The sequence below is a fragment of the Manis pentadactyla genome, chromosome 2, assembly GCF_030020395.1.
Source record: "Manis pentadactyla isolate mManPen7 chromosome 2, mManPen7.hap1, whole genome shotgun sequence".
NCBI lineage: Eukaryota > Metazoa > Chordata > Mammalia > Pholidota > Manidae > Manis > Manis pentadactyla.
Window position 1 is genome coordinate 50,911,486 of NC_080020.1, and position 25,389 is coordinate 50,936,874.

The 25,389-nt window shown below is 37.8% G+C and overlaps 1 protein-coding gene across 4 annotated transcripts in view; it reads left to right on the forward strand.

Moving 5' to 3' along the window:
- Positions 1 to 25,389, forward strand: part of EPB41L4A (erythrocyte membrane protein band 4.1 like 4A) — a 278,688-nt gene that overhangs the window by 107,736 nt on the left and 145,563 nt on the right. For all 4 annotated transcript variants that reach the window (XM_057492674.1, XM_036886897.2, XM_036886896.2 and 1 more), the window contains one exon: positions 21,138 to 21,242. In XM_057492674.1, the coding sequence (XP_057348657.1) occupies positions 21,138 to 21,242 (105 nt within the window). The remainder of the gene's footprint in view (positions 1 to 21,137; positions 21,243 to 25,389) is intronic.

Below are 25,389 nucleotides of genomic sequence, written 5' to 3' on the forward strand. Positions count from 1 at the left end.
CCCCTTTCTCCACAGCCTCACCAACATTTGTTGTTGTGTGTCTTTTGGATGGCAGCCATACTTACTGCTGTGAGGTGATACCTCATTGTAGTTTTAATTAGCATTTCTCTGATAATTAGCGATGTGGAGCATCTTTTCATGTGTCTGTTGGCCATCTGTATTTCTTTTTTGGAGAACCGTCTGTTCAGTTCCTCTGCCCATTTTTTAATTGGGTTATTTGTTTTTTGTTTGTTGAGGCGTGTGAGCTCCTTATATATTCTGGACGTCAAGCCTTTATCAGATGTGTCATTTTCAAATATATTCTCCCATACTGTAGGGATCCTTCTTGTTCTATTGATGGTGTCTTTTGCTGTACAGAAGCTTTTCAGCTTACTATAGTCCCACTTACTCATTTTTGCTGTTGTTTTCCTTGCCCGGGGAGATATGTTCAAGAAGAGGTCACTCATGTTTATGTCTAAGAGGTTTTTGCCTATGTTTACTTCCAAGAGTTTAATGGTTTCATGGCTTACATTCAGGTCTTTGATCCATTTTGAGTTTACTTTTGTATATGGGGTTAGACAATGGTCCAGTTTCATTCTCCTACATGTAGCTGTCCAGTTTTGCCAGCACCACCTGTTGAAGATACTGTCATTTCGCCATTGTATGTCCATGGCTCCTTTATCAAATATTAATTGACCATATATGTCTGGGTTAATGTCTGGATTCTCTAGTCTGTTCCATTGGTCTGTGGCTCTGCTCTTGTGCCAGTACCAAATTGTCTTGATTACTATGGCTTTATAGTAGAGCTTGAAGTTGGGGAGTGAGATCCCCCCTACTTTATTCTTCTTTCTCAGGATTGCTTTGGCTATTCGGGGTCTTTGGTGTTTCCATATGAATTTTTGAATTATTTGTTCCAGTTCATTGAAGAATGTTGCTGGTACTTTTGGAGGGATTGCATCCAATCTGTATATTGCTTTGGGAAGGAAGGCCATTTTGACGATATTAATTCTTCCTAGCCACGAGCATGGGATGAGTTTCCATCAGTTAGTGTCCCCTTTAATTTCTCTTAAGAGTGACTTGTAGTTTTCAGAGTATAAGTCTTTCACTTCTTTGGTTAGGTTTATTCCTAGGTATTTTATTTTTTTTGATGCAATTGTGAATGGAATTGTTTTCCTGATTTATCTTTCTGTTGGTTCATTGTTCGTGTATAGGAAAGCCACAGATTTCTGTGTGTTGATTTTGTATCCTGCAACTTTGCTGTATTCCGATATCAGTTCTAGTAGTTTTGGGGTGGAGTCTTTAGGATTTTTTATGTACTGTATCATGTCTTCTGCAAATAGTGACAGTTTAACTTCTTCTTTACCAATCTGGATTCCTTGTATGTCTTTGTTTTGTCTGATTGCCGTGGCTAGGACCTCCAGTACTATGTTAAATAACAGTGGAGAGAGTGGACATCCCTGTATAGTTCCCGATCTCAGAGGAAATGCTTTCAGCTTCTCGCTGTTCAATATAATGTTGGCTGTGGGTTTATCATAGATGGCCTTTATTATGTTGAGGTACTTGCCCTCTATTCCCATTTTGCTGAGAGTTTTTATCATGCATGGATGTTGAACTTTGTCAAATGCTTTTTCAACATCTATGGAGATGATCATGTGGTTTTTGTCTTTCTTTTTGTTGATGTGGTGGATGATGTTGATGGACTTTCGAATGTTGTACCATCCTTGCATCCCTGGGATGAATCCCACTTGGTCATGGTGTATGATCCTTTTGATGTATTTTTGAATTCGGTTTGCTAATATTTTGTTGAGTATTTTTGCATCTACGTTCATCAGGGATATTGGTCTGTAGTTTTCTTTTTTGGTGGGGTCTTTGCCTGGTTTTGGTATTATGGTGATGTTAGCTTCATAGAATGAGTTTGGGAGTATCCCCTCCTTCTCTATTTTTTGGAAAACTTTAAGGAGAATGGGTATTATGTCTTCCCTGTATGTCTGATAAAATTCCGAGGTAAATCCATCTGGCCCGGGGGTTTTGTTCTTTGGTAGTTTTTTGATTACCGCTTCAATTTCGTTGCTGGTAATTGGTCTGTTTAGATTTTCTGTTTCTTTCTGGGTCAGTCTTGGAAGGTTGTATTTTTCTAGGAAGTTGTCCATTTCTCCTAGGTTTCCCAGCTTGTTAGCATATAGGTTTTCATAGTATTCTCTAATAATTCTTTGTATTTCTGTGGTGTCCGTCGTGATTTTTCCTTTCTCGGTTCTGATGCTGTTGATTTGTGTTGACTCTCTTTTCTTCTTAATAAGTCTGGCTAATCTATTTTGTTTATTTTCTCGAAGAACCAGCTCTTGGTTTCATTGATTTTTGCTATTGTTTTATTCTTCTCAACTTTATTTATTTCTTCTCTGATCTTTATTATGTCCCTCCTTCTGCTGACCTTAGGCCTCATCTGTTCTTCTTTTTGCAATTTTGATAATTGTGGCATTAGACCATTCATTTGGGATTGCTCTTTCTTTTTTAAATATGCTTGGATTGCTATATACTTTCCTCTTAAGACTGCTTTTGCTGTGTCCCACAGAAGTTGGGGCTTAGTGTTGTTGTTGTCATTTGTTTCCATATATTGCTGGATCTCCATTTTGATTTGGTCATTGATCCATTGATTATTTAGTAGTGTGTTGTTAAGCCTCCATGTGTTTGTGAGCCTCTTTGCTTTCTTTGTACAGTTTATTTCTAGTTTTATGCCTTTGTGGTCTGAAAAGTTGGTTGGTAGGATTTCAATCTTTTGAAATTTTCTGAGGCTCTTTTTGTGGCCTAGTATGTGGTCTATTCTGGAGAATGTTCCATGTGCACTTGAGAAGAATGTATATCCCGCTGCTTTTGGATGTAGAGTTCTATAGATGTCTATTAGGTCCATCTGCTCTACTGTGTTGTTCAGTGCTTCCGTGTCCTTACTTATTTTCTGCCCAGTGGATCTATCCTTTGGGGTGAGTGGTGTGTTGAAGTCTCCTAGAATGAATGCATTGCAGTCTATATCCCCCTTTAGTTCTGTTAGTATTTGTTTCACATATGCTGGTGCTCCTGTGTTGGGTGCATATATATTTAGAATGGTTATATCCTCTTGTTTGACTGAGCCCTTTATCATTATGTAGTGTCCTTCTTTATCTCTTGTTACTTTCTTTGTTTTGAAGTCTATTTTGTCTGATATTAGTACTGCAACCCCTGCTTTCTTCTCGCTGTTGTTTGCTTGAAATATGTTTTTCCATCCCTTGACTTTTAGTCTGTACATGTCTTTGGGTTTGAGGTGAGTTTCTTGTAAGCAGCATATAGATGGGTCTTGCTTTTTTATCCATTCTGTTACTCTGTGTCTTTTGATTGGTGCATTCAACCCATTAACATTTAGGGTGACTATTGAAAGATATGTACTTATTGCCATTGCAGGCCTTAAGTTCGTGGTTACCAAAGGTTCAAGGTTAGCCTCTTTAGTATCTTACTGCCTAACTTAGCTCACTTATTGAGCTTTTATATACACACTCTGGAGATTCTTTTCTTCTCTCCCTCTTGTTCCTCCTCCTCGATTCTTCATATGTTGGGTGTTTTGTGCTGTGCTCTTTCTAGGAGTGCTCCCATCTAGAGCAGTCCCTGTAAGATGTTCTGTAGAGGTGGTTTGTGGGAAGCAAATTCCCTCAGCTTTTGTTTGTCTGGGAATTGTTTAATCCCACCATCATATTTGAATGATAGTCGTGCTGGATACAGTATCCTTGGTTCAAGGCCCTTCTGTTTCATTGTATTAAATATATCATGCCATTCTCTTCTGGCCTGTAGGGTTTCTGTTGAGAAATCTGACGTTAGCCTGATGGGTTTTCCTTTATAGGTGACCTTTTTCTCTCTAGCTGCCTTTAACACTCTTTCCTTGTCCTTGATCTTTGCCATTTTAATTATTATGTGTCTTGGTGTTGCCCTTCTTGGATCCTTTCTGTTGGGGGTTCTGTGTATTTCCGTGGTCTGTTCGATTACTTCCTCCCCCAGTGTGGGGAAGTTTTCAGCAATTATTTCTTCTAAGATACTTTCCATCTCTTTTCTTCTCTCTTCTTCTTCTGGAAACCCCATAATACGGATATTGTTCCTTTTGGATTGGTCACACAGTTCTCTTAATATTGTTTCATTCCTGGAGATCCTTTTGTCTCTCTCTATGTCAGCTTCTATGCGTTCCTGTTCTCTGATTTCAATTCCATCAATGGCCTCTTGCATTCTATCCATTCTGCTTATAAACCCTTCCAGAGTTTGTTTCATTTCTGCGATCTCCTTCCGGACTTCATCCCATTTCTCTTGCGTATTTCTCTGCATCTCTGTCAGCATGTTTATGATTCTTATTTTGAATTCTTTTTCAGGGAGACTGGTTATGTCTGTCTCCTTCTCTGGTGTTGTCTCTGTGATCTTTGTCTGCCTGTAGCTTTGCCTTTTCATGGTGATAGGAATAGTTTGCATAGCTGGGACGAGTGACGGCTGGAAGGACTTCCTTTCTTGTTGGTTTGTGGCCCTCCTCTCCTGGGAGAACAGCGGCCTCTAGTGGCTTGTGCTGCGCAGCTGCGCGCAGACAGGGTTTCTACTTCCTGCCTGGCTGCTATGGAGTTAATCTCCGCTGTTGCTGTGGGCGTGGCCTGTCTCGGGCAGCTACTCCAAAGTGGTGGAGTCGCGTTGGAGCAGGAGTGGCCTGGAGGCTATTTATCTCTGTAAGGGGCCTCCCTGCTCCCTGCAGCCCAGGGCTTAGGGTGCCCAGAGATCCCCGGATTCCCTACCTCTGGATTAAGTGTCCCGCCCTGCCCCTTTAGGACTACCAAAAAGCACCCGCCAAAACAAAACAATGACTACCAAAAAAAAAAAAAGAAAAAAAATTTTAAATTAAAAAAAAATAATAAAATTTTTTTTAATTAAAAAAAAAAGGTGGTCGCTCGTTTTTCTTTATTCTCCGGTGCAGCCTCAGGCCTCTGCTCACCGGTCTTGCTGCCCTGTTTCCGTATTATTGGGGTCCCTATCCCTTTAAGACTTCCAAAAAGCGCTTGCCAAAACAAAACAGCAAAAAAGCAAAAAGAAAAAAAAAATGGTCACGTGCTTTTCTTATGTCCTCTGGCGCCCAGCCTCCAGTGCCCGCTCACTGTTCTTGCTGCCCTGTTTTCCTAGTATTGAGGGCCCTGCACTCTGGCCCGGATGGCTGGGGCTGGGTGTTCGGCAGCCCTGGGCTCCGTCTCCCTCCTGCTCTGCCTGCTCTTCTCCCGCCGGGAGCTGGGGCGAGGGGCGCTCGGCTCCCGCGGGGCCGGGGCTTGTATCTTACCCCCTTCGCGAGGCGCTGGGTTCTCTCAGGTGCGGATGTGGTCTGGATATTGTCCTGTGTCCTCTGGTCTTTATTCTAGGAAGGGTTGTCTTTGTTATATTTTCATAGATATATGTTGTTTTTGGAGGAGATTTCCGCTGCTCTACTCACACCGCCATCTTCCGCCCCTCCTCTAAGGTACTAATAGTTTTAAGTTCTAATTAAAACTACTTAAAGTAATAAGGAAAACATTTCTGCATGCTAAATAATGTATCTTTTGATAATAGAAAGTAACTTCGTTCTAAAGTACAGCTGTTTATTTAGAGGGAGAAATCTAAATGTAAAAGAGTCGTGGGAAGTTTGTGGAAGAATTTAATATGGTCTTGCTATATAAAATTAAAGCAAATGAGTCTCTGTATCAAGTACACAGCAAAATTGGAATTTTGTTTTCAGTTAAAAAGACAGAGTTTTCTTAACTGTTAGTCTGCTCAATATTGAAAGATTGAAAAAGTTCTCTAATTGTTTTATCAAAGCAGTTTCTCATGCTGAAAGTCTCACTGAGTTGTTGGAGTATTTAAGAAAATGAGATCTTAATATTAAAAGGTCTAAAAGCTAAAGTTTGCTAACAACTGTGTAACCTTCTTTATTTGCCTTTGAAGTATTTTGTTGTCATTCTGGTGAAATAGATAAGTATTGCTTCATAGCAACCTGTAATCCTATTTAAGCAAGTGCCTTAAAACTTTTAACTGCTTCCCAAAATCAATTTCAAAAAGGTACTTTTACCTCTAGTTAACTCTTATATTTTCCAGAGGGCCCCTAGAACATGTCAGAAGAACCTTTTCTCATTGGAGAAAGTATTTGGCTAATTTAGCTTATTTATCTGATATATAATTACCTGCTTAATTACCTAGAAAGCACTGTCAAAAAGAATAATGCTAAACTTTGTTACTGAATGTTTTGTATTACAGAAATATCAGAATTTCCTTCTGTCAACTGTCTTACAGTAAGCTCTCATCAGATCTTTAACCATTGTCATTTGTAAGTCTTTTATTATTTATAGTCACTGTTTTATTACTCTTAAGCTAGTAAAGAACTAGATTTCAGCAGAACAAGTATTAGTTACATAGGATTAAGTAAACTAAAGAAGATGATTTTGTAGCTTTTTGTTTCAAATGTTGCTGATAAAGTGTTTTAAGCTTTTTTCTCTTAAGCTGACAACAGTTCAGTAAATGATTGCATTTATAAGCAGAATTGAAACTTTATCTTTCTCTCTACCTGATTCCTCCAGAATTTAAAAACTCTCAGTGACTATTTTTATATTTCATAGCAGTATGTTTATTTGCACAATTCAATAAGAATATGCTTTCCTTGTAAGAAGACCAATTAAAAAACACTAGTTATATTACCAAAGCTTTAACTGGAACGTCATACCTGAGAGACACATGTATAAACTAAGATATGAACAGACAACTTTAAGAAACTAAGATTGACTTTATAAAGCCAACAAAGCCCCTTGGAAGAACTGGCCTAATACCTTGCTTACAGGGTTCCCAGCAGCCTTACCAGGTGAGTAAAGAAGGTCACTTCCTGGCAAGTGCAGGAACCTCAAGATGTCTTGAGAACCTTAAGAAGAGAAGAATTCACCCAAATGTACAGGTACTGCAGGCACAACCTGATGGCAAGTCTGACTTGGCTGTCTGACCTCAAGAGGCCTTTAAAAGTTCGATCTGAAATTCCTTACAAGAAGTTCCAGCAAAGCACATTTAAAAGAGCCTATGTAATCAATTGGTCTTCTTGCCTCACTTATGCGAATAATCAGCCAACTGTTAATTATTTTCTTAATCTGGCTACTTCTAATAAAAATAAGGGTGATTTTAGAGAAAAATATTGTTTCAATAATGCAGTCTTATCTATACTAAATCCTAACACTAGTCATTGAGATGTAAACTCTATCCAGAATTTTAGTTTCCCCATGATACCTGGCTATGGTTCTCAATTAAACTCTTCATATTTCTAGTTCTCATATTCAGCCATGCATTCTTAATCTCATCAAGTTTGTCCTTTCAGAATAAAAGTGCCAACCTTCTGAGGACCTCTCAACTGACCAGTGATAGAAACCTAGCTGCACCCTTTACTGTGCCCCTTCTCAGCATGAAGCAGCTGGAGCGGTCATCGCCCCTTTTCCCTGGCAGCAGCTAGAGTCTCTATCTGTAGAAGAGAAAATGAGACAGAGACCATAAGCTTAGACAGAATAAGGTGAGAGCCTCTGGAGAAAGCAAGGCAGGATATTTGCAGTCAGAGCAATGTAACTGCATGCTACGAAACTCCCCCCACGACTCCCCTTGTCAGCCAGAAGTAGCCAGATCAAGTCGTCGCCCATTATGACCAAAACGCTGGAATGTAAGGTTGAAGGCACTGGGGGGAGGGGTGAGCAAGTCAGACACTGATGATGTGCTGAAGTCTCCGGCTGCTGCCCCCTCCCAATCTAAAAAATGTGCCTTAGGCTAGCCAATCCTTGCACCGCTGTAAATTTAAGCTCTGCCTCCCCCTGCCTTCTTTAAAAACTCGCTGCCTGCCCTGCTGAGTGTGACTTCCCCAGCCTGTGATAGCCAGATGGGAGAATATCACCTGGGAATTGTGCTCAAATAAACTGCCTGGCCCTTTGTTGCCTCTTGTCGCCTGCTTATTTCGGCTAGAATTTATCTTACAGCTGGGCCATTTTTGTCCACTGTATTGACCGGGGACACTTGTTGGTATCCATCAGGCAGCTGGGCTGCTCTGGATGACCTAGGATGTCTTCACTCACAGGTCTGGTGTGTTGGCAGGGCATCTGAAAGGTCAGGCTCAGCTGAGCCCCACTCCTTCTCACGTAGTCTCAAGGTCTCCCCACAGGGTCCCTTTGTCAACACTGCTAGACTTCCTTCATGTGGCTCAGGGTTCCAGGGCACCAACGAGGAAGCAGCCTGTTTTAAAAGCTACAGGGGAACTGGCTTAGCAACACTTCTGCAATACTGTATCAGTGAAAGCAGTCATAGGCTGGTCCAGAATCAAGGAGGTGAATTAGACCTATATCTTGATGGCAGGAGAGCCAAAAGTTTGCAGGGAATTGTGCACCACACTTTGAAAATAGTGTGAGATGAATGGATTTTCAAAGCTTATACCTTCTATATAAAATAGCAGGTTGATTGCTTTTAGTATGAATTTATAATTGTTAATATTAAAAATAGTATGCTTAAAAATTTGAAATATATTATTCTCATTGTTCAAATTAAAGTTCAAATGATAATTATATTTTAAGTGAGGGATTCTATTTACAAAACAGATTCTTGGGTTGATACGTATTTTCCTGCTTGATAAGGTTTATGAGCTTAAAAAGTAATCATTTGAATATCCTGAACAATGCAGCATTATTAATGCATTCTCCAAGATTCCATTTTAAGGATATATAACCCGTTTTTTTCTTAAGTAAAAAAAAAAGGCTGTGGTAGGCAAAATGTCTTACATTGCCCTACATTTCACTATTGATGTTACTTTCTGACTTGTAATGAATAGAATGGATGTGACAGGGTTTCTGTTCACTTTGTGTTTCTTATTATCTATGAAACATTTTTAGCTCAAAGTTTAATTTCTAAAAAATTTTTTATTTGAAATCAAATCAAATCAGATTTACAGAAGAGTTGCAAAAATTAAGAGAGTTCCTGAATATCCTTCACTCCACTTCCCCTAATGTTAATATCTTCTGTAATCATGCTATATTGTTAAAACTGGGAAACCATACAAGTAATACATTATATACAATACTAGTAGCTAAACTATAGATTACTTCTGGATTTCAGTTGTTTTTCCACCAGTGTCCTCTTTTTGTTCCAGAATCTAATTCAGGATACCACAGTACATTTAGAAAGATTAATTTTTGAAGTTTATAACATTCAGGAATTTGAAACATTTAGAAGATGTCCAAGACATGTAAGAGAAGCAAATATTTGACTTGTGTTTAAGGCATTGATATTTATTGGGATTTAGTTTTTCAATGCAAACTTGATAAACAGAGTATGCTTTGCAGCAGTCTTGAAAATAGCTCACCACTCTGGAAATTCTGCTTTCAGTTATCAGAAAAAAAAATGCTGCTATTTGATCTGAGTTTCCTTGTGGACTACTTGGTTGTTTCTTTTGTTTTCATTTTATTACTGACAAGATTTTTGTGAGCTTCTAACAAGATTTGTAAAAGGCAATGTTTAGTGACAATTATGCTGCATTGATTCTATTCCTAGACCTTCAGTTAGCCAGGCCTGGGCCTGTAGGGAAGCCACTCATCTCTTGGGTCTTGGTTTCCTCATTTATAAATTGGGGAAGGTTTTGCCAGACTGTTCAAATATGTAAGAATCAAGAACACTGCCTATTTTGTAATATGTGTCATCAAGAATGTACCTGTTGAGTAGTTCTCAAGCTTTTTAGTCTCAGGATACCCTTACTTTCTCCAAAATTACGAGGACCTCAGACTTTGTTAATTAGATTATCTCTAAGTATGTTTACTGCATTGTAAATTAAAACCAAAAAATTTAAAGAACTAATTCAGCCAAAGCAATCTTGAGAAAGAAGAACAAAGCTGGGGAAATCTTGAGAAAGAAGAACAAAACCCAGATTTCAAACTATACTATAAAGCTGCAGTAATTGAAACAGTATGGTACTGGCACAAGAACAGATAGGCACATCAGTGGAACAGAATATAGATCCCAAAAATAAACGTACACATATATGGTCAATTAATGACAAAAGAGGGAAGAATATGAAATGGGGAAAAGGCAATCTCTTCAATAGTGATGTTGGGGAAACTGGGGAACTACATGGAAAAGAGTGAAACTGGATTACTGACTTGTGCCATCTACAAAAATAAACTAAAAAAAAAATGGATTAAAGACCAAAATATAAGACCTGAAACCATAAAACTCCTAGAAAAAAACATAGTATACTCTTGGCCATTGACATTAGTTATTTTTTTCTTGCTGTATCTCCCCAGGCAAGGGAAATAAAGCAAAAATAAACAAGTGGAACTACATTAAACTAAGAAGCTTCTGCACAGCAAAGGAAACCATTAGCAAAATGAAAAGGCAACCTATTGTATGGGAGAATATATTTGCAAATGATATATCTGATAAGGGGTTAATAACCAAAATACATAAAGAACTCATACAACTCAACACCCAAAAACCCAAATAATGTGATTTAAAAATGGACAGAGGACCTGAACAGACATATTTCCAAAGAAGACATACAGATGGCCAACAGACACATGGAAAGATGCTCAACATTATTAACCATAGGGGAAATGCCAATCAAAAGCTAATGAGATATCACCTCACATCAGTCAGAGTGACTAATACCAATAAGACAAGAAATAACAAGTGTTGGCAGAAAAGATGTAGAGGAAGGGAATTCTCATGCTCTGTTGCTGAGAATGTAAATTGGTGCAGCCACTATAGAAAGTAGTATGGAGGTTTCTCAAAAAACTCAAAAGAGAAATACTATATGACGCAGCAATTCTACTTCTGAGAGTTTATCCAAAAAAGCCAAAATCACTAATTTGAAAAGATATATGCACTCTATGTTTATTGAAGCATTATTACAATAGCCAAAATATGGAAGCAACCTAAGTTGCTATGCTGTCGATAGTTGAATTCATAAAGAAGATATGATACATATACATAGTGGAATATTACTCAGGCATAAAAAAGAATGAAACCTTGCTATTTGTGACAGCATGGATGGACCTAGAGGGTATTAAGTTAAGTGAAATAAGTTGGAGAAAGACAAATGCCTTATAATTTCATTTATATACAGAATCTAAAAAACAAAACAAGTGAACAAAGCACAGAGAGACTCATTGACACAGAAAACAAACTGGTGGTTGCCATAGGAGAGGAGAGTTGGGAGATGTGTGAAGTAGGTAAAGGGAGGAAAAATTAGTGAAAATGTTTAATATCTTGGTCTGGATGATGGTGACATGAATATAGACACATGTCAAGATTCATCGAGCTGTCCATTAAGATTTCTGCATTTTATTATATATATCTCAGTAAACAAGGTGGAATGCTCACTGTAAAAACGAATTCATTTTTTAAAAACCCAAAAGCATTACATGTCAATGTAAATAGCATTTTCATAATAAGTAATGTATTTTGCAGAATAATTTTAGTGAGAAGAGTGATATTGTTTTTGCATTTTTGCAAGTTTCTCTAATATCTGGCTTAATAGAAGACAGCCAGACCTCCTAATGCATTGTCTGTTGTGAGATCATACACACTGTAACCTCTGGAAAACTATGCTTTTGAGGGCAAGAGAACAGAAATGACAAAAGACAAATCAATAATATTAAGAATGCAGTTTTGATTTCATGGGCTACCAAAAGGGATCCTTAAACCACACTTTGAGAACCACTAGTGTAGGAGAGTGAGCTCAAGCTTCTGAATCAGATATTTCTGGGTTGGAATCCTGTTGTTACCACTTACTTCTGTGTCACTGTCACCAAATTGCTTTTCCTCTCCCAGCCTCTGTGACTGATTTGTAAAATGGGAATAACAATGCCAAGTTCACACAGCTCTTATGGTAGTAATGAGATCAAGTTTAAGAAGGTATCTAGCATTGTTCCATACATTCAGATGCTCAAGATTTGTTTCTTTTGCTGTAATTTGAAATATTACAATGAAGATGAGTTGAGCAGAGGAAAACATCATAAAGAATATAACAAGTTTAGGAAAATCAGGAAGTGATTTGTGGTAGATTGTCTATTGACAGACACCAATGATTCTTCCAGTCACTCCTTATATGTTCATGTCATTCATCTTACCAAGAGATAGATTGAATCCATTTCTCTCTGCTTCTCATCTGGGCTGACCCTATAACTTGCTTGGACCAACTGGGTGTAGCAACAGTGATGCTGTGCCAGGTCTGGACTTTAGGAACTTGGTAGCTTCTGTTTTGCTCTCTCAGAGCCCTTGGTCACCATGTAAAGTCAGACTGTGCTGCTGGAGGGAGACCCTAGATTATGAGACAAGAGAGGGAGAGAGGCCCAGGCAGCCTCCAGCCATTCTAGTCACCCCAGGTGAGGCGTCAGTACATGAGTGAAGTTATTCTAGGTTCTCACACCCAAGTGAAACTTTCTAGCCAACACCTATGGAGCAGACAGTAGCTGTCCCTTCTGAGTCCTGCCCAAATGCAGAATCATGAGTAAATTGCTCTTAATTTAAGCCACTAAGTTTTGAGGTGATTTGTTGTAGCAATAGATAGCTGAAACATTAGATGTAAGTCTGAGAAAAGTGTATCAACTTGAATGAACTCACTTTTTATGAAAAATATAAACAGCACCTTGAAAAACGAACACCTTTTACTTAAAAAAAAAAAAAAAAGACTAAATGAGAGTTTTATTTTCATGTTCCTCACCTAGAAAGTGAAGTTAACTCTTAGTCAAAAGACATCAGACTTGGTCTGAGAAGCAATTACCATTGGTGCCTGAGGAATCTCTGTCTCCTCCATGCTCCTATTTTTACCTTATTCTAATGGGCCCGAGCTAAAAAGTGTAGTGTGATTTATGTTTTCCCAGAGAACTTGGAATCCATTATGTTAAAAACACCAAATAAAAATACAGTAAATTTTTAGAGGCATAACATTAAAGAATGTTTTGAAGGGTTCATTTCCCCTTTGTGAAGGAGTAAGTTGTTTGTCTCAAATGTAATAGTTATCATTCTGTGCAGCTGGTAAAAACCTGCCTTTCTGGTTTGTAATGTCATGTTAATCTGCAAAGGTGTTATTACTCTTGAAGAATTCTTGGTTCTGAGTGGAAGTCTGGTTGATGGTATTTTCAAATAAACTTGCTCTATTTGGGAGTCTTTCTCAAGATTATAAACTTCTCATAGCTCTGTTCTTCCCAGAATGTTGCTGGTATGTCAGTAATGAAAGTAATCCAGCTCTATTTGCTGAGATTTAAGTGGCATATAATTCACAATCCAGAAATATGTCACAGGCATTTACTCTCTTTTGAAAAGTAAATTAATATCTTGTAAAATTTAAATGAAGTTTTTCTGAATGGAGTTAGGAAAAGTCAGATGCTTGCTTTCTTTATTTTCGTAACTATTTCATACCCAAATTCTCTTGTTTTTCTGATGATAGAAAATGAAATTCCTGTCAGATTCATTTTATTGTATGAAGAAAACTGTCTATCTCTATGTATGTTCTATATATAAATTTAACACAAGGCCCTTTTATTTTTTGCTATCTTGTAAATTTCAAATATACTACTTAAACTACCTTTAAGTAGCTAAATTATATAACTAGGTGTTTTTAGCTCAGGCCCATTAGGAGAAGGTAAAATAGGAGCATGGAGGAGATAGAGATTGCTCAGGCACCAACAGTAATTGCTTCTCAGACCAAGTGGTGTTCACCACTATGTGATGGCTTTTGACTAAGAGTTAACTTCACTCTCTAGGTAAGGAACTTCACTCTAGGTGAATTAGTTAGAATTATATAATACTGAAACAAATGTGTATTTTTTAAAGTGTATTTTTTTATTGAGGTGTAGTTGATATATAATATTACATTGGTTTCAAGTATACAACACGGGGATTGAACAGTTACACATATTATTAAATCCTCAACCCCACTGGTGCAGTTACTGTCAACACAAAGATGTTTCAGAAAAACTGACTGTATTCTCCATGCTGTGCTTCCATCCCTGTGACCAGCTTATGTTATGACTAAGATTTTTGTGTCTGTTTATCCCCCTCACACCTTACCCAGCCACCCCACCTCTCCCCTATGGTAACCACCAGTCCCTTCTCATTGTCTGTGAGTCTACTGCTGACTTCTTCATTTTGTTTTGTTTTTAGGTTCCACAAATAAGTGAAATCATCTGGTATTTGTCTTTCTCTGCCTGGCTTATTTCACTTAGCATAATACTCTCTATGTTCATCCACGTTGTCACAAATATCAGGATTTCTTTTTTATGGCTGAATAATATTCCAGATGTGTATATGTGCTACATCTTCTTTATCCATTCATCTGTTGATGGACACTTTGGTTGCTTCCATATCTTGGCTCTTGTAAATAATGCAGCAATAAACACAAGGGTGTATTAATTAAAAGTAAACTATGTTGCTTTTACTCACCTGTTATACTAAAGTCAGGATAAATGAATCCATCTTTCTTTGCTTTCATAGTCTGATTGGTCAAGAAAATGGAAATCCTCATAACAGACAGGAATAAAGGTTTAATTCATAGGCCACCACATTTCCAGTATTGTTCCCTTCTCTTCCTTGTTTGTTACACTTAGAACTAATTCAAAGAACTTATAGGGAGTTCTTACTATGTATATATAGTCTTTTACTTAGGTCTGCATGGAAAGGAAGTAGTGTGTGATACTCAGTGCCTGCTTTCAAAATGTCTAAATATTAGTAGAAAAGTTAAGAAGTATAAAATGGCTTTAATAAAGGCAGAATAGTGTAAGTCTTAGAGATAGGCAAAAGTAAGACACTTTGGAAGTTCAATGGAGGCAGAGGCTATAATGAGGTTGAGGGGATAAGGACAAGCTTCTTGGAGAAGATGACATTTGGACTGGGTCTGGAAGGATAAGTGGACTTTGGATGACTATTGAGCAGGGCAGATACTCTAGTAAGGAGAACAAGATAGGCAAGCCGAGGCCCAATGAGACCTTCTGAATTCTTTTCCTCATAGTTGTGTTGTTACTCAACTCATTCTCTCAAAAGTCTCATTAGTGGAGGTCCATTATATGTCTAAGACAATATTTTAATTTACTCTTCTTTCTGAATGTCTTTGGGCATGTTGCTAAGTGCAGTGGTTGCAGTTATGTCTTATTTCGATAAATTATTATCTTTTGTTAATAAATTTCTCATTCTGGTAATGATTTCTTTTAGAAATGGTCAGAAAAAACTGGAATGGTGCTAAACACAATCACATCCATGCCTTTCCTTTGCCACATACTGGAAGAAGTAAAATTTAAGAAACAAGTTTCCCTGAAAATGAAACTAACCATCTGACTTAGAAGTGAAGCTGTGTGTCTCTGTTTTAAGGACTGGGTGCATGCAGCCTCCACCTTGTATGGAACAGCTTGTAATAATTAGGTTACCTGCTCAAAGGGGTCAGGAAGAATTCAGATTAAAAAGTCTTAAAGTAACTTTTTTTAGAGAGGAATGGGGAGTGTGAACTGTTTTATCTTTAATCATGGTCAACAAATTAACAACTCAACACCCTAGTCCACCTATCTTGCCTCTGTGCATTTTCCTTATTTAATATGTCATAGTGCATGAACCAAATCCACAAAACAACTACCTCCATCAGCAAAAAATGATAATGAGTCTCTACTTTGTGTACTTTCTCTTTTTAAAAAAATTTTATGCAGGTAAAACATAATGAGCAAATATATAAAAAAGCTTCTGATTAAAACCAAGTGCATTCTTGTCTCACTTTCTAGAAGTTTCTTGGTCACTTGATAGCTCCAGGAATTCTCTAAGTCTGAAATAGGCCAATCAACTGCTTCTTCCATCCAAGTTCTTTGTATTATATTTTGGTGTATCTTGTTCTCCTCCAGCATTCATTAGCATATATTTTCCATTTCCATTAGAGATTAATCATTTGCTGGCATGTAATAGGTACTCAATAAATACTTGAATAAAGTCATATGTTTCTTTCATAGTATCTTTGATGGTACAGCCTTGTCCTTTTCTAGTAATAAATCCTGAAACCAGCCTGTTCCTTGCCCAGTGTACTTTAAGTTTTTACTTTGGCTCTCACGTCAGTTCTCTATCAGTTCTTAATTTCTTTACTCAAGGATGATTTCTTCCAAATCTGAAGACTTTCAACCTACTGCAAAATATAGCCCACAAACAATCTCTCTGAAGAGCCCGCAGGAAGAATGAAATTATCCATAACTGTAAGAGCAGGAGGCACAACAATGGAGTATGATTGGGGGAAGTGGTGATTGGAAGGGGTCAGTGGGCAGGAGCAGCAGACACGGGGGCCGGTAATGTGCACTCCCACCCCCAGTTGCTAGCTTACTACTGCCATTGATACTTTCTGAGTCTTGTATTACAGTGTGACGGGTAAGAAGTTACGAGGTTTTCATGTCCATATTGCTTGAACTAATGACAGAAATAAGGTATTTCTGTGGTTTACCTGGCTCTGCTCAAGCTGCATGTGTAGGCATGCACATAACATACAGAAAGCTCTAGAAGGAACCATGAGATATCATGTTTTTCCTTAGGTCTGGATTCATTGCATAACATTGCAAGCTTTCCTTGTGGTTTCTCTGTAGAGGATAACAAATAAGCTAAAGGATGATATTTATGAAGTATTTTCATTAGATTTTATATCACTGCAAAAGTGTTACAGAGGATTTATAGACCATGTTCTGGTATTTTTGGAATGGCAGCTTTGGAAAACAAGGAGTCCCTGTGTGCATGAAGCTTTGGCAATTTCTATATAGTTTCCAAACTAGTAGCCTGGTTTTCCAAGCTTGCTTTTATGTATATTTTTCATGAACAGAGTATTTTTTATGCTTTATAAACTATATGTGAAAAAGCTAACATTTCTTGTGGAAATAAGAGGCATAAAATGTTTTTCATAAAGATAGTCTTGACTTATATATACTTTAAAAAAATCTGCCCCATTTCATTGCTATAATTTCAAGCATAATTCATTCATCTTTCGTTTATGAAGCACTTGTTTACCTGCTTGGGGTAGCAAATGTAGATGGAGTTGTGTGGTTCTACTTGCTCTGGTTATATCGTCTATTCCTGTCTGGATAAGGAAATGGACCCAGAGAAGAGGTTAGATCAAGATGGAACACTAGGTTTATGTATCAACCTTCAAGAAATATTTTGAAATAACAGGAAAGATATGTGTGCATTTTCCACAGCAGCCTGGAAAATAAGAAAGGATGATCTCAGTCAGCTATAAATTATTTAAAAATTTTTTTTGATGCAAAAGGCAAATGTGAATCAATTGAAGGTGCAAACTGGAGCCCAAACATGGGCAGAACTGGGGAAGGAGGTAGTGATGTATTAAGGATTGCTCCAAGCCTGGTGGTTGTGAATATATTGGGATTTGGGAGGAGACCTGAGCAACCATCAGGGCAATGATTGTAGAGACTGAGAGATACCCCACGTCTTTCCAGGAAATTCCTTTCATGGTTGCATAGTCAGAGTCAACTATTATTTATTGTTTGAACCAAGTACTCAGCCTGTTGCACTTAGATTCTGAGGATAAAACTGTTTGTATTTATGATATTCTTCATCTACTGTTGGACTCGATTTCCTGTATCCTTAGGATTCTCTCTGGACACTGGCATGGCTCTCGGGCCTAAACATACGTATTCACTGCTCCCATGGGGGAAGGGAGGGGAGGCTGGTGGAGTGCCTGGCTGCTCCTGTTTAGCACCTCAAGAATCCTGGGAAACCTGGCTCAGGAATCAGTCACATTTCTCCTTGTCACAGTTGATTCCACCTGTGGATGCCTCCAATGTTGGCTACCCTATGATTGGAGCCATTGCCATGAATGGGTTTTCATTTCTTTGTCTGTCTTTGCATCACTTGCTAAGAAGTTACAGCCCTTGGTTGAAACCGTGCCATGTGCTGTAACCCAGCTGCAGGTGTTAGGGTCTGGCTCCTTCCTCCACCAAGGCTCACACGGTAGGGGTTCTCTCCAAACAGGGAGGGAGTTTGATATTATAAACCCAGAACAAAAGAATGAAAACAGGAAATTCACTATTAAGAATATTTTACATTAGAAACTCTTTTACTATAATGCATAGATGAAAGGAGAAAAATCATGTAATCTCCTCAAATTCCCATAAAGAAGTTGATAAAATTATCACCCATTATTAATTAAAAATGTAAATAAAATAAACAAAAGGAAAAAGAAAAAAACAAGAATGAAAGGAAACTGCTCTTTGATAAAGTGTATATACAAGGGCTGTAAAGTAGCCAGTATACTTAGTGATAAAATTTTAGAAATGATTGTATTAAAGTCAGGATGAATGTTCTCACAACTACCAGGAATTCTTCTAGTGGGGCCTCAGCCAATGCAGTAAGGAAAAGAAGGAAATATGGAGGAGGCATTTGAAAAGGAAGAATTAGAACACTTCCTGTTTGTAGAAAATGCAGTGATCTGAAATGACTCCATAGACAAAAATCTTTTCACTAATATGATCGTAGCAAGGTGGCTGGGAAATAGACCAATGTAGGAAAATCAGTTGCTTTCTAATACATTAGCTGTAGCCAATCAGAAAATATAGTGTAATAATAATAAAATTACCAAATAGCTAAAAATAAGACTGTATTAGCTTTTCTATTAGTGCATGACAAAATACTACAGACAGGTGGCTTAAATATACCCCCTTTTATTATCTTGCCATTCTGTAGGTCAGAAATCCAGGATGGCATGGCTGGGTTCTCTGCTCAGGCTCACAAAGCTGAAATCGAGGTGTTGATGAGTTGGGCTCTTATCTGAAGGCTCTGGGGGCAGAATCTCCTTCCAAACTCTTTCAGGTTGTTAGCAAAATCCAGGTCTTGTGGGTGTAGGACTGAGGTTCCCAATTCCTTACTGACTGTCAGATAGAGCCCGCTCTCAGCATCTTGAGGCTGCTAGCATTGCTTTCTCAGATGGCCCCCTCCATCTTTCAAGTGGCAACGACCTGTGGAGTTGTTCTCATGCTTTGAATATCTTTTACTTTCCTTCTGCCTTTCTCTTTTTCTGGACAAGTACCTTGCTTGGAAGGGCCGAATTAATTAGGTCAGATCCACTCCAATCTCCCTATTAAGATCAACTATGGCATATAACATAGTCACAGGAATGATATTTTCTCTTATTCATTGGTCCAGGGACTAGAGCAGGACTTTTGGTGGGTGGGGAGCATTGTGTAAACTCTGCCTGCCACAAAGCCCAAGCAGAATTTTATACGACCTATATGGAAGAAAAGTACACTTTTTTTTTTTTTTTTTACAAAGTTGTTTATTAAGTTGGCAAGCTGGTTTTCAGTAGAGAAAATTGCTTAAGAATTTGCAAAGACAATTTTGAGAAAGGATAATGGATATAAAAATATTATGTTAAACTGAGTACTCATTGAAATCTTAACGGATTGGTCCAGGAATAATTCCTAGGTTAGAAGAAAGGTTAATTTAGTAGATGATAAAGTTACTTTTTAAAGTCTTACTTTAAGAGGGAAATGATGGCCTTTGGATAAGTGGTGGTGCAGTTGTCTATCTACTTGCAAAGTTAGGCTCTTATCCCAAGCACAGAAATAATTTCTAGTGGAGTTAAGAGCCAAATATGCTAAGTAAAATTGTACAAGTATTAAAAGTATTAGGAGAATTTGCTCATAAACTTTGGGTTAGAGAATACCTAACTAGGAAATACAATTGATTAGTTAGCATATGATAGAGCACTTTTATTAGTATAGGAAAATGCAAATTAAAGCAATAATTCCTTCCCCTCTTTTTTTGCCCAATTAGATTGGAAAAATTTTGTTCAATCCAAATGTTGGCAAGGGTGTGTAACAATGTGCTCTCATTGGATGAGCTGTAATGGTTCTTTTGGCAGTGCCTATGGTAATGTTCAGAATGCATATCCTCCAAATGAGTAGTTCCACTTCCAGACTGTTACGCTAGCTAAAGATACAGGAGCTGAAACAGGCATCTGCAGGATGTAGCTTTGTTATTATAGCAGAAATGGCCCACAACCTAAAGATCCATCATGGAAGGGCTTTTTGTTTATAAATCATCTAATAGATTTTGAAAACAGGACCTATTAAGTTTAAGCAAGGTAATTTAGAAGAAAACAGAATGCCTCTGGGATTTGTAACAAGAGCTATCTTCTCCCAGTGTGTGCTTTTATCACCTTTTATGACCCATTTTATAATATGTTTAATCAAAACATTTCCCTCCCATTACAAATCAATTTTCTAAAGCAGTACAATCTTAAGCAGCATATATGAGTAAGCATGGAAGAGTAATTCTTTGAGGAAAAATACAGTCCTACCTTGTTGTGCCTGCCCATGACAGGGTAAAAAAAAGAAAGGTCTCTGTCTCTGTGTCTACTGTTGAAATGGATTATCTTCAAGATTAACTTAACATGTGGAGTAGTGCTTGCTGATTAAGTGTTTATCTTATATGTGTGAATAATTGGTATTAATAGATTGGATAAGTATCTTAATTGAAAGAATCTGTGTATGTAGTGGGAGGGGGCAGAAGAGAGATTAGATTTTTAGATAGGTGTCAGCATATCCAAAGCAGCCAAGGGAAATATTTTCTTTATGTCTGTGCTTATGTGAAAGATAAAGTAAAATATCTTCACAAGGGCTTTTCAGAACATTAACTTTGGCAGCTTTAATCTATGGGTTTATTAGTTGATGACTGAAAATAAAAGCTTTGGCTATTATTTTAGTTTTATATATCTTATGTACTAGTTGTGAAAGTAACTGTAGGTGAATATTGCTTTTTAAAGTGAAAGAATTGGGGGATTTTTGATGAACTTAGTAGATGCTCTTCATATAAAAGATGATCTTTGTTAAAATACTTTTATCCTGAAGATAAATTTACAATCCCATAAGTAGCCTCTATTAACTTAAAACCCACTATAATTTAAAAATGTTTTCCAGAATAAACTCTTTAATACATTTTAGCTAATAGCCATTTTTCTTTGTAATTGAGGCAAAACTCAAAGCAGGGACCATCGGCTAATAAAACCGCTCCTGTTGTGAGTGAAGCTGATAAATGATGAGAAACTGTGGCTGCATCCCACTGAGAAAGACAAGCTACCTTGTTAAATAAAATAAAACTGTGAATTATTTTTGCAGAAGTCAACGAAAGGTTCTGTTGTCCTTGACCACGTATTCCGTCACATAAATCTTGTGGAGATAGATTATTTTGGACTGCGTTTCTGTGACAGAAGCCATCAGACAGTGAGTACAATGACTTCATATTAAACTTTTCTGGTTATAAATTTCACTCTATCTCTGGCCTTTCCTGGTGTGGTTTTAGGTGGTTAGGCTCTTTAACTAAAAATGATTTTAAAAACCATGAACATGTTTTCCCTTGCTGATTTATTTGCCTTTTTTTCCTCTTTGGCCAAAGTCTGTAAAGGTGCAGGATTCACAATCATGTGTGAATATCCTCTTTGGAGATGGCTTATGGGGCTTACCTGGTGGACATTTTTCCAATCATATAACCGAGTACTTTCCATTTGTGTTATTAGGACAGCTGACTAAGCCATTTGATGTGTTAGGGGGCAAGTGGCTATTCTCTTGAAGTGACAGGTGTTAATTGCCTTTTAAGAAAGTAATGGTTAAAGAGAAGAAATGCATATGTTGTAAAAAAGGTACCTATTTAACTTATAGAAGTTGGATAAGCAATTATATAAAATAAGAATAGAGGTGTTTATTCATGAGCTTTTTGGAAAAACAGTAATGAAAGCAACCAAGCTTTTGGTGTCTAAAGTCCATTGTTCCCAAGGTTTTGACTCAGAACGTCTTCCTGACTGGTTGGATGGTTACTCAGAAACTTACCGCATTGGTTAGTATAAATTCTGTATGGTTGTAAGGCTGAAAAACTGTTTCTTTTATGAACAAAAGTAAGACTTTGGAGGTAATGATTTTGAGATATAAAAAGACATTCATTAGTGACTTTGATTTGGTCTAACAAAGATCTTAACCTCAGATAGCCACAACGTTATTATGTAAAATGCTTATACACTTAACTTAAAAATACCCTATTTGACTTCTATTTTTCATGTTATTCAACTCTTGTTGAAATAAGTATTTCTTCCTCTTCCTTCATTAGTACTCCCAGCCTCCAGTGGGCCATCTGTTCAGTGAGGGACATGATTGTCTGAGTAGAATTTTTCTGCCTTGGCCCCAGGAATGTGCTAGAAGGAAGAGAGGCAGGCAAATGGAATGTTACTATTGATGGTTATAGTTTGTGATTTTTCTTGAATTAGTTCCATAATCTGTTCTGTTTCAAAGGCAGATTTTACAAAGTAGGAATAAAAAATTGGGTGTGTTGGTTAGATTTCCATAGAAAGGAATAGCTTCTAAAGGCAAATGGTCATTAATGCACACTTCAAAGAAAGGCAAGTGGACATCATTAGAAGTTCTCTGAATTCTATCCTGTACAGGCCATAAGTCAATATAGCAGAACTATAAATCTATACTGAAAGATTAACTAGGAGGCTGTAGAAGAGATCTTGTATTATGTTCATATTTCTGAAATAATATTTTTCCTAGCAGAGAAAAATACAGTTTCCTGATCTTATCTTGTAGTCAGACTTTGCCTGGAAAGATGGACTGTTTGCTAAAATTACATAGACATTATCTGCCTTTTTTTTTTAACTTTGCAAAGAAAAGTAAAAATGTGAAAAGCTAGAGAATTTCAAACAATGGTCTGTATCATTGCAAAAGCATTAGCAGTAGGTGATAGTTTACTTAAAATGCTTATACACTTACCTATGATAGTTTATTCAAAGTTTTCTAGGGCTTATTTTAAGACCAAAAGTTTTTTTCTCTTACCTTTATTCTAAGGGTTGGCATTGATGGTAGTGTTTACAATATAGGTTTCAGGAAAAATTACACACTTAGAAGGAGATAGCACTTTAGCCATGTTTTTTGATGTGGTTAGAACATCAGGTGTGTAAATCACATAAGAAAAAAAACTGTTTTTAGCCTCCTGAGATCATTTTCTAGTGAACCCAAAATAGAGGTGATTTGTAAACATTGCTTAGTCTTTGCATGTTCAAATGTCTGTCTTATATTCCTTTTAATTGTAGGAAGCTGTGAGAATAGGGTCATGAAAATTTGCCTTCTAGGAAACCATTTCACCAAAGGCATACATACCATTTCTCGAGAGCTGTTGGAGCGTATCTGGGTAGGCACAGTTGATCTCTCCCTGATGCCCTTCTCTTGGGTGTTGAGGCAGAGCTTAGGAGCTCTCAGGAAGTAACTCAGGCAGGCTTTTCACTCCAGAAGGGCAACCACCCAAGCTGCAACTTTAAGTTTCTGGGGAAATGTCGATAAACTCAAATTCTCTGTCCTGTCACTATATTATAGGGGCACCCCTGCATAGCCCATAGTTATTTAAGGTAAATATGGATTTAAAGAGCAACCCTATGTTAGAGTGGTACTGGGGCATGGTGAAAAATCTTTATCTTAAAGATGAGGATTTCTGTGAATGTGTCTGAGTCACTGTCCATTAGATTGGATTTTGTGTATTGCTTTGCTCTTGTTCTGCACCAAAAAATTTATTTTCAGTGGGGATGCCTGTATAACAGTCTTTACTACAACTAAGAAATACATGCAGAAGACTTTGAGGCACTAAGAGGGACTGCTTAGGCCAATTGTTGAGGTGAAAAAGAGAACGTGAAGAAGGAGCTGGGGATAAAAGGGAAGAAAGAAGAAGAAAGAAGAGATGGCTGTCCTTGGTGAGAAGCCCTATGTTCGCTGTCCCGCTCTCTCCCATTGGTAATAATGGATTATGCCTTGGGACCAGGCCAGACTGGCTGGGGGAGGAGGGAATAGACTGGATTGTGTATAGTACTGCTAGTTCAGCCAGTTATGATCAAAGTAGAAGCATGCAAAATATAAGCAAGTAAGCTGGACTGGTGATGGCTGAAGAGCCGGTGGAGAATGGTCAGAGAGGGCTTTTTACCCTCTTCAGAGACTTGTTACAGGACCGGAGAGATAGGCAGCTGCCCTAGAGAATTAGAGAGCAGTGTGCCTGAGGAAGGTGTCCCTGGGACAGATGGACCTCACATGGCTGGGAACTTGTAGTCTGTCCAGAAGGACCGGGGTAACTGAAAGGCCTGGATCTAGAAGTATCTTCACTACAGCCACCCACAGCCATCAGGGTCATCAATCACCAGGAACTGTAGAACATTTTCCATACATTGTCATTACATGCTCAGAACAACTGTCCAAGTTAAATATTATTATCCTACCATTAGAAATGAAAAAAATGAAGGCTAAAAAGGCTAAGCAACCTCCCCAAGGTCACACAAGTCTCAGGACCGGAATTTAAGCCCGGGTTTTCATGTCTCCACGTCCTTCAACCAGCGTAATATCCTGACTTGAATGCATGTGAGATGAAAATGTTTTGTATACTTAGGATGCTACAGATTTCTCTTTCTATGCAATTTATATTCATAATGTTTTTGAGGTGAGTTAAGTGGTGTTTTCCAATAAGCAAACTTCTCAGATTGACCCGTGATAAGAATTTATTTGAGCCTTTGTGTATTTGTGTGTCCATGTGGCTGTTTGACAGTGATTTAATGAATACCTAATATGGCAGGCTGTGTGCTAGAGTGTTCTCTGTTTTTTGCACATAGTCTCAAGAATTCTGGGGAAAGGGAAATCACTGCTGGCAATATTAAATGAAAAACACATTTTATTAAACTATACATTCTATGAAACCAAGTCAAGAGAAATTCATATAATAAACACATCGATTCAGGTGTATATGGAGTAACAGCTAGACAGAAATAGACCTTATTAAAGCAAACTTCTAAGGAGTGCACCTGACTTGACTTGGAACTCTGGGCACCATAATTGAACTTTGCTTTTCAGGTAGTTTCTAAAAGAGCCTCTGGGAAGTTAAAAACAAGTCTTCATGAAGAAATGTTCATTAAGACTGAATTAACACAATGCTGTGTACATGCATTCAGGCTCACGTTTATGAAACAGTCTCTCAAAAGATGCACAGTGAGGTTCACATACTTGGGGTTCCTTTTCCTAAAGACAAATGGGAAAGCACTTAACCTGGGCATACAGTCTCTTTTCTTTTCTGCTTTGGCCTGTGTCATCCAGGTCCTTTTTGGATCCAGACTGGTCTGTGCAGGGCATGTAGCTCTTTTCTATCAGGGCCTGGGTTTGACTTACAGAAAATTCCCACCCGCCATTTAAGGTGTATGTGGGGCAGTGTGTCCTAGGGATTATGGAAACACACATGAGAGTAAGAAAGACCCATATTTGTCAAATGATCCCACCAGTTACTAGCTATAAATATTTAAAATTCTTTTAAAGTACTGACCATTAATCTAGAACAGCAGAACTTCCAGAGGAG